The sequence below is a fragment of the Cyrtonyx montezumae genome, unplaced genomic scaffold (genome assembly GCF_038088225.1).
Source record: "Cyrtonyx montezumae isolate F1298 unplaced genomic scaffold, pur_monq_1.0 scaffold_10, whole genome shotgun sequence".
In the NCBI taxonomy this organism is placed as follows: domain Eukaryota; kingdom Metazoa; phylum Chordata; class Aves; order Galliformes; family Odontophoridae; genus Cyrtonyx; species Cyrtonyx montezumae.
In genome coordinates, this window is record NW_027071826.1 from 54,817,539 (window position 1) to 54,837,623 (window position 20,085).

Consider the following 20,085-nt stretch of genomic DNA (forward strand, 5'->3'; position numbering starts at 1 on the left):
CCAGAGTGGGCAGACTAGCTGGTGGTGGGCATCAGAATCCATCCAGGAGCTACAAGAGCAGCATCAGCTGTCATTTAATTTCTTGGCAGTAACACCCTAATTGGTCATCACAGGCCAGGAAAGGTGTGATGGGAAATAGAAGAATAATATAGAACAAAATAAAATAAAAGGAAGTAAACAGCAGCTTTCCTACAGCACGGAGTGAAGTGCTCAAGGCTGACAAGTTTTTCTCACTATGTTTTGTGGAGCTGCAGCTAAATAAGGGCTCCATGTTTGAATTTAAGGATGGATACTTGTGACGTGAGCCAAACAGACTTAGTTCATTTCACTGCTTTTGGAGGATGTTGCATTAAAGACTCCTCTGGGCAGTACATCTCCATTGACAGCATTCAGGGTTATTATCTTGATTTGGCTTGCGGCAATTCCAAGTGGCAGCTGAAATGAAAACAAAACAAACAAAAAAAAAGATTGTGGAGGACTAGATGGTAGAAAATAGTGTTACCTCATAGGAAAGAATTATACAAAAATTGTCATGGAAGTTTTAAAGCTGCAGATCTTAAAGAAAGACTGAGGAAGTTAAATGACAACATTTGTACAAAATGTGGCAAGCATCAGTGGAACTGGGAACTATCATTTTTCAAGTCATTTAGGCTGTATAATTTTATCCTTAAGGGAATGTCACTTTGATTTAGTGGGAAAATTCTGAAAGAGAAATTTCATCTTTCTTTTTCTGAATGCAAGTGATGGATACTTTATTACAGAAAAGAGCCTGTTCATAGAGGAATGCCACTTACATCAGTATTTTTGTTCTATTTTTAAGTTTCATCTCATTTTAATTGGGGTCATGTTCTCAAATAAAATTCTTTCTTTTACCCATTGCAAATTTTGAAACAGCTCAAAGGCAATTTATAAAAAATTCAACTTGAGAAACAAAATGTGCATTCCAAAATAACACACATTGCAATTGTTCTTTCTAAGCAGCTCTGGATATAAATGCAATGTGATCCATTGAACTTGAATGTAATTACTTACATCAAATTTTTTGTCTTAGTGTATGCTGCAGAAAAGGCAAATGGCATAGAAAGTACATTCAAAGTGTCTTTAAACACACAACTGCATTGATGTTAAGAAAAATACATGCATAATTTTTCACTATGTATTACATGCTGTCTCTGATATTTTTTCATACAGATGTAACAAACACTGTGATGATGAAATGCTCGGTGTTAATCATCATTCTTCCCATTGTTGCTGTATTTGACACTGTTACCTTGTGAGATAGTGGTTTTGGTACATAAAATGTCATGTTTAAATGTACAGTAATAAATATTCTTAAGTAAGTTTTATATTTACTTAACTTGAGGTTTCCTTATTGCTGTTGAGGGGTTTGGATGGGTTGTGGCTAAAAACTTTTTGTTTACATTGCAGATAAGATAGCATATATCTAATTGGAAGGTAATTTTTTGAGTAGTACTCTTTAAGTCAGTGAAAGTATGTTAAATAATAAGGGGAAACTCATTTCATAGCTGAATTATTTAATTTAATTATATTTAAATAAAACTTATGCCTAATTTTTGATGAGTGTGAGGTGTTTTCAAAGTGTTTAATCCTTTTAAAACTTAGCTCACAAATGCAGACTTTTTAATACAAGTGTGTTTCTTTCAACTCAGATAAACTGTTTAGCTTGTAAGAGTTTAGGTTTCGTAGGACTTTTTCCTTCATTTTATTTTACTGGATTGTCTTCTAAGCTCTTGATCATTGGAAAGATAAGAGACGGTTACATCTAGGAGTAAGTCAGGTCAGCTATTTTACTTAAGAACCCTGTTTCCTAGCTTATATACCTACTGCATTCTGCAGTCTTTTTGCTGACTTTCTTTTTGTTGTCCAGAGCGCAATTCTTTGTTAAGAGCCAAGTTTGGTGCTTTCACAGTAAAAATAGGCTATTTTATACATTAAAAAATCCCTTCACAGATTTACTGAGGTTAATATCAACATCAGAAATTACTGAGGGCTCATTTGGTGTAATTACTATGTAAGTAGCTAAACTGTAGGAAAAGCAGCTCTCTGTAAATGTTCCAGTTTAATATTCCTTCTCTGAATTGTTTATGCTACATGAGATAATTGTGGTTATTTTTTCCTATAATATTTACTGTGGAGAATTTGGCTGAACAACTGAATGAAAAATACTTTGCTGTTGCAGATGAGCTTTTCTGAATATAAAATTCAGGAAATTCAGGGTTGCAGTTCCCACAGCAACCGTGGCTTGTTACTTGGCTTCTGTTTAGGGTTTAGAATTACTGGGATAAATACTGTTCCCAGTTCCTCTGACTTTTCCCATGTCGATGTGAGAGTTGAGATGAAAACTTGGCTCACGATTTGTGGGTAACTGTTCTGCCTGAATAGTTTTAATTTGCAATTTGTCCTAGACATAGCTGTGAGGGAATCATTATTCCATATTTTAAATCTTTAAGATATTTTTTTCAAATCTAAACATTCTCCAGCATTCATTATAAATTAGATGGTCCCACACTGCACACACATTATCCCTCATTTTACTGCTGCTGAGTAAGTCTTCTCATGATATTTTAGATCGAGAATGCACAAGGAAATTCAGTATCTGAAAAAGACTTCTCCTTTTTGGCAGAATGAGATAGAGTGACTCAGAAACTTAATTCAGAGAGGCTGTGGTGATGATGTAGAGTGAAATCTAACCTGTAATAATTGGTCCTAATAAGCTTTGATGAAGGTTCTCCATCAGTTACAATTAGGATACATTATCAACAAGATTGGAAAGGACCTCCAAGATGATCCAGTCCAACCTGTCACCTACCACCAATATTTCCCCACTAAACCATGTTTCTTAGTACCACATATAAACATTTCATCAACACCTCCAGGGATGGTAACTCAGCTGCCTCCCAGGGCAGCCCATTCTGGTGCCTGACCACTAATCTGGAGAAGAAATTTTTCCTAATATCCAACCTGAACTATTAAAATATGCACTTTTTGTGGTGTCTGCTGTCTTCTGTCGTCTTCAGGTACACCTCAAACTGTTCTGAATGTGCAGATTTTCTGTGTCTGTATGTAATGACTCAATTATGAGTCAAGCACCAAAGTATCTGAATATTTACTTTCGTCATTTTGTAGAGTTTTTTTTTTACTTTCATATATAACTGAAGTATAGAACTATGTAGGCTTTTTTAATTTGAAAAATAATAGAGAAACCTTTTCAGTAAGCTTTGTACTAAAGTAGAAGTCATTTCTAGTTTTAGACCACCGTTTCAAATGTAATGCTGTTGCAGTAAGTTATTGAAAAGTGAATACTTAAAAGGAATGTTTAGCTGTGGCTGTAACTTCACTCTCTCTGTCTTTCCACAATCACCTAAAATGAGTTCACTGTTTTCTTCTCTTTTTTTTTCTTCAGACAGAGGAAAGGATAAAGACACGTACACAGATGATTCAGAACATGGGAATTATGATGTTCGTACGGATCAGTCATTACTTATTCAAAACAAGCTCACCAGGCAGAAAACAGAACCTCGAACTAAATCATCTTTAAAGGTAACAAACACAAAACTTCATTAAATTCTATCAATTGTGACAATATGCTTTGATATTTTCTAAATATAATTTTTATGGGTTAAGTGGAAGTTTAAATAAAGAGTTGTTTCTTGGAAGGAATTGAAGGAACTGCAAGAGGTTCCTTACAGAGCTTGCAGAAGCAGTGTATGGATATCTCTGTAGAAAAAGTCACCAAAAATTATATCAAATGTTGTCATGGTTTGTAGTGACTCATTTGAGAGGCTGTAGCCTTGTGAAAAAATGACCCTGCACAGAACTGAGCGCTTAAGCCTCCCAGCACAGAGTGAAAAAAATCTCACCAGACAAAACTGAAAAGTCATCTCACCTAGTCATCAGTTAATCACAGTATTCATCTCAGTGCATTTCCTACAAGAGTTCATCTACTGTAATGCCAAAGAATTATGATTGATTTTAAGTTTAAAATAGGTTTGTTTGTTTCTGCTTTTTCTCTAGTCTGGGAGATGTGTGGTTTTCCTTTGAACCAAGCATAGTTTATTTATTGTAAACATAAGACACGTGACCTATTCTCATGAAGTTGAGAGTGATCTTTTTCTTCAAGCACAGGAAAATAGGGTATCTGCAATTTTAAGTACAATTTTAAATAACAATTCTCAATTTGTAACATATAAAACTGTCAAAAACACTTTGCTACAAATATGGACCTGCTTATATTTCTTTAACATTGTTTGTTCTTCATTGACTACGCTTTTCAGTCAGCAGTTATACAGTTCTGACATACATTATGCCCTTCAAACTTTGTCACTTAAGTTAAGAGTCCTGTAACTGATGTAAAGCTAATTTTCTCAGTCAAGCTGTATTATATTCACTATAGGACTCTGTATGAATCAGGAGGTCAGTATGTTCTCTGAGACTGACCATTGGATGCTTTCACAAAAAGCTTTTTTTTTTAATTTTATTATGATAGCTATCTAATAACATTGAGATAAGTTTATGGATATATAGCAATGTGCACGGTCTGGAAAACTGTGATGAGAAAATGAAGCTTCAGCAATGATTGAGTAGGGTTATATTTTAATATATAACACTTCAATAAGATCTTGCGTTACCAGTTTTTTTTGTTGTAGTTGGAGTTTTGTTTTTAACAGAACCTTGTTTGATCTTGAAAATTACTCAGGTGAAGCCTTTTATGTTAAATGTGAGGTAATAAAAAATGCAGTAGGTGGAATTTGCAGGATTTGAAGTATAATATAAGTAACTAAATATTTTTCATAACAATAAGGCAACTTAAAAAGTTTAGTCACAGATAAGGATTGTCTAGTAACAAGATTCTCATTCTGCTAGAGCAAGGCAGTCTTCTGTTTTCATGTAAAATATAAAATGACTCAATTTTCCTCTCGCCCTGCACACAGGACTAACACAGAGTTCAGAGGAAGCCAGCAAGTTCACTTTCTTCCAAAGTTCAAAGTGGGGGGGCTAGTGTTTGTATTAAGTTGAAACAAAAACACAATTTTTATGTCTCACCCTTTGTACATCCTGACTCACTAAAAAAAGCTTTTCCAAGTCTTCTGAAACCGCATCTGACTTTTAGCCTTGACAACAAGCTCCATAACAGCAATTACTTTGGAAACTTCCTTTGGCTTTTGTACCATTTTTGTAAATGAGACGTTCCCCTTCTGCTTAATGTTCATCTGCCTCCACAGAAAAAAGGCAGAGGTGATCTAGATCAGTGTTATAGTAGAAAAGAAGGTACGATTCTGCCTATGAAACAGTGTACAGATACTTCTGTCAGTTAATGGATGTTATGTGGGGAAAACTTAGCCTAGACTGGTAGAAAACTTGCAAAAGGAAACTTGTGTTTCTTTTTGAGACTGTTGAAAGTTGCAGTGTAAAGGAGAGAAGGCAGCTTTACAGGAGGTAAGTGTTTTCATATATAAATAAATTTAGCTGTCATTATTAAAAAGCATCTTAATCTGACCAAATCTGAAATACTGCCTTAATGCAGCCTAAAAAGTTAGTAGTATGTTATTCTTCTCTGTTCATGATTCTACTGTAGGCTTGGTTTGGAAGTACTGTTTAGCACCCGAGAGACTTGGGGACAAACGATTACTTGCAGTTAATCCTTGATGTCCAAGTGATAAGCTACTTGAATATTTCAGCAATAACAAAGTTGCTGGCACGATGAAAGATGGTGCACATTGTTGGGGGGAATTGTCATGTGTTTCGGATTGTATCTGTGATGTATGCTCTCCATAAATCTGCCTTGTGTCACTGCAGTTTTAGAGCCTTAGAAACATCAGATAATATACACGATAGCACCTCAATGCTGATATTCATCTTGGTAGGCACCTACTTTACTGATTTCCTCCATTATGATGTAAAACTCTTAATCCTCTTTAGTTTAGACTGATAGAAAAGTTGGCTTCATTATCCATGTTTACTTTGTTTTCAACACCAACAGCTACAGAGATTCTTTAGAAAGTATGACTTCACATATGTAGCTCTGCCAAGGAATCTCATGCAGAGGAATAATGCCAGCAAGTGACAGCTGAACAGATATGACATAAGTGGTATCTGTTAATTGCGAGTGAAACATAGAAAATAAGAAGGTCCCTGAGTGGAAGGTTGATATTTGAAATGTTCTAGTTTTGCTAAGAAAGGAAAGTGAGCTAAACAGATTCTATCACTTGAATGGGAAGCTGAAGATGGCCAATGAAGCAGCAAAATCAGTAGCAGTGAATTATTTCTGTACCAGTGAGTGTAACACCTATAGAGGCAAGATGGGAATACTTGAGAAATTAGGCTCACGTTTCTTTTCTTTTACTACATTACTGTTACTGGCCTTAAACAGGTGGCATTTTTCTTTAGGTAGTGGTTTTTGCAGTCCGGAAAGGTAAAGGAAGGGCTTCTAGGAGAACTTTCCCATGTGATCACTATGTTCAGTACGTACAAAGAGCTATCTGTACAGTAGCCTCATTTACTGCCTTTTGTATTATTTACCAATGTTCACTGTAATACTCCATGTCAAAAATAGCTTTGTGTTGGATAGGATCTGACACGGATTTTCTTTCAGTCTCTGGAAATGTTGTGCATCTTCTACAAATTTTAAGTAAATCGTAAATAAACTAAAGCTTAAAATGTGGAGAATTGTTTCCAATTAGCTGGACATAACATTGAAAATTCAGTATGACTTGAGCAAAGCTCAGTGTTTTTGGTGTAAATCAGTACCGTGATTACTGACAGGTAGAATTACCAGGACAAACCTGGAACATATTGCTTAGGCTTTTAATTGGATTCTGATGGATTTTGAAAATGTCTGTTCCTTTCTTTTGCAAAACAATTAGTTTGTTTTTAAAAAAAAAACATGTAGGTGGTTTGGAAAGATTGAATATATCAAATAAAAATGAATAAATCAAATGTATATCTAGAGTAAATATATTTTTCATATCTTTTTTTTTCATGCTTCTGCAGAAATTTTCTCCTTCTATTGCTATCACTTTTGTGCTCATGACGTTGAGTTACAGTTTCTTAAACTTTATTTGTACCATCTGTTCTAATACTGATAATTCACCACTAATTTTAGGTACATTATTTCACTCGGTCTATCTTGCTCATGTCTTCAGTAGAAGCCAGGAATGCATGCATGCTCAAGGAGAAGGCTTGGCAATTAAAATTGTTTTAGTGTATAAATAAGAACAAGATATGGTCAGCTGACAACAATGTACTGGAAAGAAGAATAGCAAAGGGAGTCTCACAGACAAGGAGTAGTCCGCTAATGCAACCTAATAATGTAAAAGTAAATAAATTTAAAAGGAATGATAACAGATAGAATCATTATCCCAGAATAGAATGACATGGTCAAGTGCAGCACAAGTTAACTGTTTAGGCTATCAACACATGGTTCTCATCTGCTGTGAGGTTTCATTATAATAAAGGGGAAAAAAGTTCTGCACATTGCAGTGTAGTATAGAAATGCATAAGCATGAGTACTTATGGCAGTACAGCACATAAAGCAGACTTTGTTGACTTTTTATTTATTTATATCTTTCTAATCAATTTCTGGAATTAAGCAATTCAAAGGATGGATATAAGAAATCTATTTCAGGTTTATGCATTCCAAAACTCTTTGAACCCAAGGTGGTTGTTAAGTTAGTCCTGTACCTAGCAAATTTCTCAGAAAGCACATCTTGGAGTACTTCTAAAGAAAGTATGTCTTGAAAAATATTAGAAATGAGTCTAGCACTATTTTATTTCAGTGCATTACTATAGTCTAAAATCTTTTCAAGTATTTTCACAGCTAGTTCCAGTCTATACTTTTGTTGGGGTCATATGCTTGATCTGAAACAGAGAAAGCATTAATATGGCATCTCACTTTTGTTTCTGGAAATAAGCCTGTTGTGGTTAGTATTAGTAACATCTATTTCCAAAAAATGCTTAAAGCTGAGAGTTGAGCCATAAGCTCTGAATGTGGACACAAACCACTGAAACAATGATATCTTTCAGTGTGAATATTACCAAAGATGTTAACTCAAAGTTCATGGTAACAGTATTAGGGAGAAAGAGTAATAAAAATAAGCAGGATGGTTTTCAAGAGTCAGCCAGTAATCTTCTCCTGATACCATCTTATGAACATTAGTGAACTGTATCGATAGAAACATTTCTTCTGTGTGAAATAACAATTCTACTTACGGTGACAGTGGTGCAGCTGTTCATTTATAGGTAGTAACGTTGCCTTAGAAGTTCACTTTGAAGAGATGAAGAAATACAGAAAACAGTTTTTCCTTGCCTTGCATCTAACTACCAGTGTGTTTTGATTGTAAGCTACGTTCTTTTCTCTCACTCCTCTATTCCTAGCAGATGCTCACTGCAAGAGTATAGAGTCAATTTCTACGTTGCAGAATGTTCTACTCTGTCCTAATTAGCCAGGAAGACTCCATGCCAGTAAACTTCATGGTGGTGGTTTTATAAGTATGGCATGTCAGCAGTAGGTCAGTGAACAACACGTTCACTGGTCAGCTTCTATGAGAAACCATTCACTTCCAAGTCTATTTTCTTGTCTTTTGTTCTTCTTCAAATGTTTCCTTGTTCTACAACATTTTCCTACATCTTTATATCCCAAAAATTCTCCTGGTAAGGTGCCACTGTAGAGTGGCAATGCTGGGGAAGAGTATTGATCTAATATGTACATTCTGTTTGTTATATGTGGAAAGCACTGATAGGGTAAAAACAAAATCATGGGGTATGTTATACGCAATTCAGTTGCTACAGAGATGTCTAATATTTGAAGATAAGTTTGAAAGGTCTGTTAACAATGAGAACAACCATTCACGTGCAAATTAATTTACCTATGTCTAATGAATACTGATACATTTGATGATATGCATGGGGCTCATTATCTGTATTCAGAGATCAGCTGCTACCACTTTGGGGGGTAAAAAATACTTTTAGGAAGATTTCATATATAGTTTGGAATTTTTTTTATGATAATTAAATAGGATGTTAGATGGGAAATGACATTCAATTGAACTTCTTGAACCTGGACATGAGAAGTTCAATCTTCAAGCTTAGCAAGGATACTAGACAAAGGCATAAATATTTTGCTGCAGAAATTAAGAGAAGAATGCCTTTAACCTTTATGACTAAGACATAAAAAATAGGTTGCTCGAGTTATATTCCATTCCTACTGTGATGCAGCGTATTATCAGTGAATAATACTGGACAAAATTCATGATGCACTCTTTGGCTTTGTTACTTTCAGTGGAGATTTTGTCAGTTGCTTTGGCACTCTTGTGCATGGCAGTTTTGTTTCTGCTCTGTCTGCTGATACTATTCTTTATCAAGGCATGGTTTATGTAACCGTGACAGCTGACGCTCTATTTACATGTAAGTGTTAATATTGAAGAAGGTAGAGTTGTGAACATAGATGTAGAATCATGTAAGTTACATGTTACCTAATGACCTACAAAAGGCCAAAAACCTTTTTCTATGTTCTTCTCTCACATCTTCTTTACAGTAATCTCTATTCTTCATGTCTTTATTAAACACCATACAATGGGTTACCAGACAGACTGAGACTCAGTGCTTTCATTCCCAGTTTTTTCTTATTACACTGCTCCTTTCTCTTACAATTTCCCTGTTGGGGAAAAAAAAAGGCAAAAAAAAAAAAAAGGCAATTCAGTAAGTCTTTTTTTAATATGTTACTTCATTATTGGTAAGTTGCACTAGATGATCTCCAGAGATCCCTTCCAACTCTTATGATTCTGTAGCACATTTAGCTGACAGAATTTGTATCTAATTCCATATTAGGGTGGAAATAAATTTTGTTCCAGACATCATCACCTTGCAATAAAAAGATCTTGAAGAGAAAGTTTAGCAGTTTTCAGATGTAAGGGTGGAATTTTGTGTGTCTATCTATAGTTTCAATCACAGATAGTGTTATTGATATCCTTACCCTGCCGTGGTAAGGCCTCACCTAGAGTATTGTGTCCAGTTCTGGGCTTCCCAATACAAAAGAAGACCGAGATCTCCTCGAAAGTGTCCATTGGAGAGCTACAAAGACAATAAGGGGCATGGAACACCTCCCTTATGAGGAAAGGCTGAGAGGACTGGGTCTGTTCAGCCTTGAGAAAAGAAAACTCAGAGGAGATCTGATCCACGTTTATAAATACCTAAGGAGCGGGAGGCAAAGGGATGAGGCTGGACTCTTCTCTGCAGTGTGTGGAGATAGGATGAGGGGAAATGGCCACAAACTGAAGCATAGGAAGTTCCACACAAATTGTGTGGGAACTTCTCCACGGTGCAGTGATGGAGCACTGGCACAGGCTGCACAGAGAGGTGGTGGAGTCTCCTTCTCTGGAAATGTTCAAGACCCACCTAGATGCTTAACTGTGCAACCTGGGCTAGGAAGCAGCTTCAGTAGGGAGTTGGACTCAATGATCTCTAGAGGTCCCTTCCAACCCCTACAGTTCTGTGATTCTGTGATACATACTTTCTTTTGCATAATTTTACAAATATAAATCCAAATTCCACAATGTACATGGAAATCAGCTGAACTTCATCCCCTCTCTTGTAGAAGAAAAATAAACACATTGTGCTGTGGCATCTTAATTCTTCTGTGCTGTATCAGTCAGCATTAAAATAACTGAATCCTAGCTGTGCTGGCTATAGCTGGGAAATTATGTTCTTTGATGTTCTTATAAATGTGAAACTACTTTACATTCTTTTTAGAAAGTAAATCACAGCCTTTGAATTCAGAAATCGAAACATGGACTGTTCACTGGTTGAGCTACACCCCAAAGTAAAAGTTGCCTCTCACTGTATACATATCTTGGGTCAGAATAGCCTGCTCTGGGCTGAGTCTGAGATACTTTGTGCGTGTCACCAGGCTAGCACTCTCATTGTGTTTTGCTTGGTTGTTATTTCAAATTTCAGGAAACTATAAAGCAGATCTTAAAATGTTATTAGTAAAGGTCTGCTTTGCAGCTCTTCGTTTTGCCTTTGAATGTTAAAATAACAAGTTAGGCAATTTCTTCCATGTCAGACTCTACTGAATGTTGATAGTAAGGATAAATTAAATTATTAGAGAAACACATGTGGAATCTAGTAATGTGACTTTTCTTAAGTTAGACTCATGGTTAAGTACTTTCGTTTTACCTTGATAAAAATTTTCTTGTCACTGTTCGAACTAGAGTCATGTTTAGATATGCATCAATTTGATGATTCCAGTATGCTATAAAGTAAAGCCTTGGTGTTGAATTTCTTTGTAAATGGTCAGTTGTTGTCTATACTGTATCCCTGTATAAATGAATGCCAAGATTATTTAACATGGCTATGTATTAATTCTTTAGAATAAATAACACAAAAATACAAAACACAACAAACTATTTCTAAAAGTTAGTCAAATGAGTAGTGATTGAAATTGCAAGCTTAAGATAAGGGAATGATGCTTCAGTACAGAGATTCACTTTTGTGTCAAAGGTGGACATTAAAAGGTCCTAATCTAGTTTCAAAATTTTTGATATTAAATTATTTTTCATATTACTATAATATATGGGGGCTGCTCTGAAAGTAATGTCTCCTGTTGGCCCACAACATCAGAGGCAGATGTTGGTGTTGCAGCAGTAGAGGCTGAACCTTCCCACCAATATTCCATTACGTGTTGTTGGTGTATGACAGATGGCAGCAGAGGGGCACTCTGATAGAATGGCAACATTTAACTTTAAAATTATTCATCCTAACAGTATTCTCTGAAATGGAGAAGGCAATCACCTCAGACAACCTAAGCAGCTGAGAAAATTTAAACTGTTGTTGGTACTCTTGGTGAGGGTTTATTTCTCCACAGATTGTATGTGCTGTCAGTGATGTCAATGGACTTTTGAAGCACTTTCAGTTATTTCTCAAATAACTTTAAAAACAGGAACTCAACACAAGGATTGGGGTTAGAATTTGTCTCCTTCTAACCGAACAGTGGGTTGGTAATGGAAATGCCATTATGGTTACAGAAAGGTGGGATGCATGCAACATGGATTTGGGATGTTTTTACAAAAGCACAGAAGGCTGTTAGATTTTGCTTCCATCATGTACTCGTAGGATTTCCAGAAATCTGATGCTAATGCCCAGTGAACTCAATTTTGTATATTTAGCACTTCACTGAAGATACCTAGGGAATCTCTCATTGGCAGTGTAGAGGACAACCAGTTTTCCAATACTGGGAAGCTGAAATCCTAATAACATGTATTCTTCCAAGAGCTTATTGTTGTGTTGCTGCAGTTTTCTGAGTTAGGCTGTCCAGATGTTGCAAGATGATCGTAGAATTACCAAGGTTGGAAAAGACTTCCAAGATCATCTGGTCCAACCATCCACCTGTCACTAATAGTTCTCACTAAACCACGTTCCTCAATGCAACATAAAAGATGTGTATAAGTTTCCATTTCTGCTTTTTGTCTTTGTATAAACTGAGTCTCCTAAGACATGTGCTGGTTCTTTCGTTTAGTCTGTCATTATTGCCAAAAGGTTCTAGTGATCGCTTAAATATATGTCAACCCTACGTGGCTTATTAGGGTAGTCGTTCTCAGTTCCTGTATAGAAGTACCTTTCCAGCAGCAAGTCTACAAAGAGAATTTCTCAAACAAAACATAAGCAGACTCTGAGTGTAGGAAAGCTGACTACTGCTAATATTAGCATTGATCAGCCTGATTTTGTACATATATTCCAAGCAAAATGGGAAATATTAACTCATAAGTTTCATTGAAATTAATGCTACCTTTCTCCTTACACATTTGAGGCTCCTTCAGATCAGCTGAAAGCAGATAAATTACTTCACTGGCCCAGATGTTTCTGATGACATAGGTGGTGGACATTGTTCCTTCAGAATTCAATGAAGTGAAACCAGCAAAGCGAAAGTAACAGCAGTTTTACTATTGCACGTTTCAGTCTGTGCATCTGTAAGAATCAGATCCTCTGAAAATGTTCTGAGATGAACAGATGGGAAATTTCTTTCTTCTGACAGTGCAGATCATTATTTATTGAACATTGCCCCCAGAGATTTCTGTTCAGTGCAGATGAACCTGAGGGCATATTTGCACCATTGTTAATCTGAGCAAGGAAAAGATAGTTCGCTTTGCTCTTGCAGGAATGTTTTTTGCCAAGAGATAAGAGCAAGAAAAAAAAGACAGCTAGCAAGTATAATCCAAAAGAAAGGTAGAGGTGTCTTAGAAAAAAGGAAATTTAATTTGCAGGATGTCTGTACAGAAATTACATGAGCAGAAAACCATAAGATATGCATTGTATCTCCCCATGGGGGAATTTTGGTCAGGATTTTCCTATTGTTTTGCCATCTTCAAGGGCCAAAAAAAGAAACCAAGTCTACTTTTGTGAAATGCTAATGCTGGAACACTTCATTGCTGAAGAGCAACTTCTATCCCAAGCATCATACTTATCTGCAAGTCACGACAAGAATTACTGAAATTGAGTGGGTTCTTGGCAAAAAGGAGTGGTAGAAGTAGGTAGAGAAGGTGGAAATAAGGTGGTAGAGGAGGAAATAAGAGATTATTTGTGAGCTGTGAGGGAAATGTATAAACACACACTCTGGGGACTAATGCTGCTACCTGCTGAAGAATGTAGGAGCAATTTGAAGGTGGCAGAGAAAAGATGCCCACTTGGTCATACTCACTAAAATGAGGTGTAAGACAGTAAGTCGTTAGGCCTGTCAGTGATGCCAGTAAAGAGCGTGCCAGAGGATGAGCAACACCCAAACTGTAAAAACACAGGAAGCTATGCGAAAGTAGGAAGATCCACATACCCTGCTTTACTGTTTTGTCTCTCAAGGGCAAAATGGTATAGAAGCAGGGCTTTTGTATTGTGGATGTCTTGTCATTTAAAAAAACCCTCTTTCTTTACGAACGGTCCTGTGTATAAGGACTGCACTATTCTAGTTGTAATTTAAAATGTCTTAATGCAATATTTCTACTATAAAGTTAAAGACACCTTTCAGTTTACAGAACAGATGCAAGTTTGCACTGTTAGAAATAAGAATTGAATGTATTATTTTTCGGTCAGATGTCTATGGAAGGAAAAAGCAAACAGGAATAAAAGCCCTGTTTTGTTGTGGGTTTGTGTTTGTTTGTTTGGCAATGATAAGATTTAGTGATCCTTTAAACATACTGAAGCAGAGCACTGAAGTCACAGCTCCAGACAAGTAGGGCAATGTTTAGATCTCAAACACCCATTTTCTATTTAGATATTCATTATTGAAATACATAAGCAGGTATGTACCTTGGCACAGATAACAGATGCTTTGGAAAACGTCATCTGGAAAATAAAGACAACTGCAGCCATCACTATCTGCTGTGGGGAAACAGAAGCTGACTGTATTTAAATGGAAGCGTAGTACACTTAAATAATATTTCCAGAGGTGGTATGGTGTGATTTTGTAACAATGAGTGGTCTGAGAATTGTTCTTTGGTTGTTCTTTTGTGAGGAAGAACGCAGAGAAGGAAGAATAATCTTAGAAAACATCTTTTTTTTGTTTGTTTGTTTTTTGGTTTATTTTCAGACTGAGAGGATCTCAGAAACACTGTGTGTGTAGAAAGTTAGCTGCAAGGTATGTGGGAGTATTAAAAATGAAATTCCTTTCACAAACAAATGAGCTGGTAACCAGTATCTGTGCTGCTGGCAGCACACACCAGCATACAGTTCCACTTGTCAAGGGAGAGAGTAATTGTTGGATGTGGCTGAGTTTTATTAATTTCATCTCAAGCAATCCAAATAAGATACGTTTCCATGACAAATATACTACCTGATGAAAAGTAATTCATCATCAATGTTGCATCTTCCCTAAAACTCCCATACATGTTCTGGACAGAGCGCTATGTCCAAATGGTGCTGCAGCCTCCAGAAGACAACAACTGTTTCTCAGTTTACCTTTTCAGATTTCAACTTTTCATAGGCTGACACAAGTTGATATAGTCACTGTCTATTCTGAATCATGCAAAACACAGGCTGTAAAAATAGCTTGCAGCAGCACTGTGTGAAGCGGGCTTTTCCATATCGAAGTCACAGGATCTGTTTCATTTACAATTGTGGTGGGAGGGAACTAGATGAGATTTAAGCGTTGCTAACATGGCACTGCAAAAGGAGCTCGACTGGAATATCTGAGGAAGCTTCCTCATCGGTAGTGTTTCATTTTAAATTTTTCAAAATTATTTTTCTTCAGGAAAAAAAAATATAACTATGTTTGCTTTGTAAAATTTGCCTAGGTAGCAAGCTGGGAAACTCTTGTTTAATTTCCTTGCCTTTAAATTTTATTCATTCCAATGGGAAAGTAAGTATTAAAAGTGTTCATCTCTATATATACTATAAAAATTGTAGGATTTTTGCACAGCTGACAGAAGTGGCTAGATTATGAGTGTTGTACAGTCATTTTAGTTTGTTCTGTTCTGATTGATTTGAAGTCCTGAACAGCCAATGCACGAGAGCTGCCTGTTCTTATGACTTGTTCTCTATATATTCATCCCATGGATATATGGACATTTCCATGCCTTAGGAAGTTCTGGGTTACAGGGAACTTGTGATGGATCCGTTTGTCTTTATGAATGCCGTATTTAACAGATTTTAATTTTATCTTCTCCAGGCTGATGCCATGGCTTCATCAGGCCTCTTCTTCAAAGACGGCAAAAAACGCATTGATTACATCCTGGTCTACAAAAAGTCAAGTCTACAGGTAGAGAAACGAAGCACGTTTGAGAAGAACTTGAGAGCAGAAGGGCTGATGTTAGAACGAGAGGTGAGTTCTTAGTTGATGTGGTATAAAGCAAGCTTTGCAATATTGCCTTGCTGGACTAAATTTATAATAGACTCCTGATGTTTTACAAGTCTTTCTGGTCAGGCTGGTCCCTCTGTTCAATGCTAATATATTAATAATAGTGATGATTTGACAGAGTGTCTAACATGTCTTGCTTTTCATTACTTGCTTACGTACACTCACATGCATCCCCCAGTATAGAATCACTTTGAAACAGGAGCAGATGAGGTGCAGTACACAGGGTAACTTCCAACTCCTTACACATTCAAAAGAGAAGAAATTTCAGTAACTCATGTTCTCACTTCAGTGCATAACAAGTATGTCTTGTAAAAGATGGCATGGTATTAAATTTCCCTATATTTTTTAAGGGGTAATAATGTCAAGTTGATCCATCCCTATCTTACCTGCCCTAATCTTCGTTGAGTTCTTTGAGCTAGAATAGTTTGCAGTTTATGTGCTACTTCTCAGGCTTCCAAAATTTTTGGAATGCAATTAGAAAAACAAACATAAAGCCAGCCTATTTTTCTAATCATATTGAATTAAAAATTCGATGTCATGACAAGTTTCACTGTTAACACCCTTTTTCTTTGAATGCTGAAACCTTTCAACACTAAGAACTTTGAATGTTATTAAAGATTTCTTTTTTCACTTAGAAGAATGATTTTTGTCAGCTTTGCTCTGATCTTTAATAGTCTGTTTTCCCAAGAGTCCAAATTAATATCCCTCTAGGTTCCTAATTAGGTTCCTAATATAGTTGCTGATACTATGGGGATTAATTAACATTTTAATCTAGATGCTCACAATCAGCCTTTAATATAAATATATTTTTTTAAATTGTTCTCTGCATTGTTAGAAAAAATATATACATACATTTGTTTCCGCGTTTGTCTTTCCCATTCCTTTTCATATGAGCCTTACTCTACTTCTGCTAGGTTTATAACCAAAGAACTGTCCTACAAGTTCCTTTCAAGAGTTTCTTGTTCACTCCTATGATAGGATTTGGGATGGGATGGGAGCTGTTTATTTTCTGTTGTCAGACTTGGAGCACTTGCAAGGTTTTCATGACTGCATAGATGCTTCATGATGAAATTTGACCTTTAAGTATTTAGAGGTGTGAGTGCTACATGGGACTGAATTATTTATGTGTGTTTATTTGTTACCACTTTTTGCAGCCAGCTGTTACAAACAGCGATATCATGTTCGTTAAAATTCACTGTCCATGGGAGACACTGTGCAAATATGCAGAGAGAATGAACATCAGGATGCCTTTCAGGTATGGTTGAAACTATTTTAATGAACTTGTAATTTATTGCTTAAAACATATTAAAAGAAAAAAATATTTATTTATGTTGTTTACTTGAACTCTCAGTTCCTTGTATTCAACAGATTCCTTGTATCTTTTTGCAGTAAATATAATTGGACAAGTCAATATCTCCTGTAATCACACTGAAATTTTAAAAGGTTTAAATGTTAATTTTCAACTCAATTAATATTGTTCTTCTTGAGAGAGAAGAGCTTTGTAGTGTGCTATAAACCTGTGTGAGTCATGGAAAATTCCCTTACAGAACTCCTTTTTCACTTAAATTGCCAAACCCTCTATCTTTCATACCCCTGCTGACTTCAGTTATCATAATGTGGCTCTCTTGTGTAAACCAGAAACTTAGTCACTGTGAAGCACCTTTAGCTCAAAGCTGGTTTCAAATACCCAGTCATATACTGAGTTTCCACATCATTCCATTAAGTGTTCAAAGTCCTTTCCATTAAAAAAATATTTTCTTTGACAGATAACTACTGAATGTTTAAGAACAATATTATAGTGCCACTTGAACTCTCCAGTTTGAACAATCCTTGTCTACATTCTAAAAATAGCACTGTTTGCATATATGTACACAAATACTTAATCTGAATTCCCATTCCAGAAGTAGTTCTCTCTTGTTTTCAATACTCGAAGTCACAAATGTTGTTTTTTAGCAGTGTTTAGAGTTCATCATTTTAGCAACTTCATAGATCAGTAGTGGTCTTCAGAAAAAAAAAGGTCAACATTTAGAAGACAGCTTTATTTGTAAGCCATTCATACTTGTGTTTGTATTATTGAATCATTAATTTACTGCTTCACCTTGTTAGTTTTCTGTAGAGTGAACTGCTGTAGGTCAGAAAGAAGTCTGCTGCCCACTTTCAGCTCTGTGAGAAGTATGAAATTGGTCACCTTTTTTTTTTTATCTTCTAAAAGATTTAAGAATGAATTCAAGTGAGATTGCAAGCTAGAGCTTGTGTGAATATTTCCAATAGGCTATTTCTTTAATTGCACTTTTTAACATAAAATTGAACACCACAGTTTTACAGTGAATGCAAAGTAGACTGAGATTAGAACCAGAGGTCCATCGTGCTATGCCTGCAGTCAGTGTGGGATGTTCAGTACAGAAGCAGAGCAGCATGCCATGATACCTTCTGTGTTTCCAGAAGTCTGTGGTCTTTCTGAGACAGAGTTTGTGTTCATCTTCATTTTTATTAGCCTCTGTCAGCCATTTCAAGGATGCAAAAGTAGCCACGTGCACTTCCATAACAACACCCTAAGGTCATACATTTTAGAATTTAGTTCCATGTTCAGTCAAAAGCATTGTTCTTACTTTAAGACTTGAGCTTGCTTATTGAAGTTCAACTTTTCTAAACTGGATGTCATCTATTGTTTTCCTAAGCTATTTTCCTCATTCGTTGGGCAGGGGAAGCTCAAATCATACCACAATTGCAATGAACTAGTCTCAAGAACAGATTATTTCTCTTTGACTTTATCAAACCTATCAGCAATTTCTGCCTGTTTTGGATATAGAACAGAAGAAGAGAACTAACCTTCCCGGCAGTGTTTCAGTGCAGGAAATGTATCATCTTGTGCAGCACTGCAAAAATTTGGCTTTTAGTTATGGTCTGTAGTATAGTTATGGTTATGTATGTATGCCAAGTAGCAGTATCATATATGAATAACACATAAAGAATAAGAGTCCTGAACTGGACTCTGACTTCTTAGGTTTATTCTGCTCAACGCAGGGACGTGAACACAATCAATAGAGTTATAATATAAGTAAAGAAAAATTTATTTTACTGAAAAGTTACAATTTTTTTCCCAACCAAGGGACTAACCAGCATTCTAGAACTAAATTTTAGCATGGCATGATGCCTAAATATGTTGGCAGATACGTAATACGCATAATATATGCAATATAAGATGGAAATTTTTTCCTAGCATTTCAAAGGACTGCGAGAATCACTTTGTTGCCTTCAAATATAATAAGTATAAATGCTTTCTAATCTAATTTATGCTAGAACAATGTTTAAATCATAACTTTATTATTATTATTAACTTAACAAATTATAGATACTATTGTGAACTATGTGGTCTGTGAGGAGAAATGAAACTCAGATGGTTCTGAAACCCACAAAAAAGGTTCATTTTATCAGTGTCCACAAATATCTCTTGTGAAATATGAAGTATCCTTGTGTATGGTGAAGAAATAAGGTGTTTCTGATTCTAACTGAACTCCATCCATTTATGCAGAACAGTGAAGAGTGATTATGTGGAATGTTGGAAGCTTTCAAAAATGAATCAATAGATCTGATGTCTACAGATTCTGTAATAATTCTTTTTTGTTTCACTTACAATTCTCCCTAGCCATACCAAGTTATCATGCTGCCAACACCTACAGATTGGTAGACAGATAAATTTGTTATACTTTGGTGTATCTTAATGAATCTCAAATGCTGTCCAGATGGGCAGTTGCAAATCTTGTTGCCACTGTTGGTTCTGGATGAATTTATCATCTGGTGGAGATTTACATATCCAAGGTGGTAATGCCTTTTTTGTGCATTAGAATGAAGGGTGAGGGAGAATAAACTATCAACTGAAAATAATGTTAAGCCTTCTTGTTAATGTGCCTACACAGACTTGTTTTAATTCCCCCTAAATAAACGTACCATGCAGAAGATGAAAGGATTTAGGCAAGTTTTAAGTATGATATACATAGGTTGACTTGGAACGAATACGAACAACAGCATCTGAACCCTGTCTAATGGTTGACATATGCATGAATCCCTGATCAGATATTATTAGCTACAATATGTAGCTAAAATGTAAATTTCTCTGAGGAGTACATTTCAGACTTGAAAACACTCTATTTTGGTTTACTTTTTAACCTGTTTTTCATCTTTCTAACTATGAAAATGCATGTTTTATAATGTCCAGTGTTTTTTTC

At 35.9% G+C, this 20,085-nt stretch overlaps 1 protein-coding gene across 1 annotated transcript in view; it reads left to right on the forward strand.

The window, feature by feature from the left end:
- Window positions 1–20,085, forward strand: part of ANO3 (anoctamin 3) — a 166,687-nt gene that overhangs the window by 103,617 nt on the left and 42,985 nt on the right. The window contains exons 4-6 of the mRNA XM_065755419.1: window positions 3,425–3,561; window positions 15,671–15,823; window positions 17,014–17,114. Of these exons, the coding sequence (XP_065611491.1) occupies window positions 3,425–3,561; window positions 15,671–15,823; window positions 17,014–17,114 (391 nt within the window). The remainder of the gene's footprint in view (window positions 1–3,424; window positions 3,562–15,670; window positions 15,824–17,013; window positions 17,115–20,085) is intronic.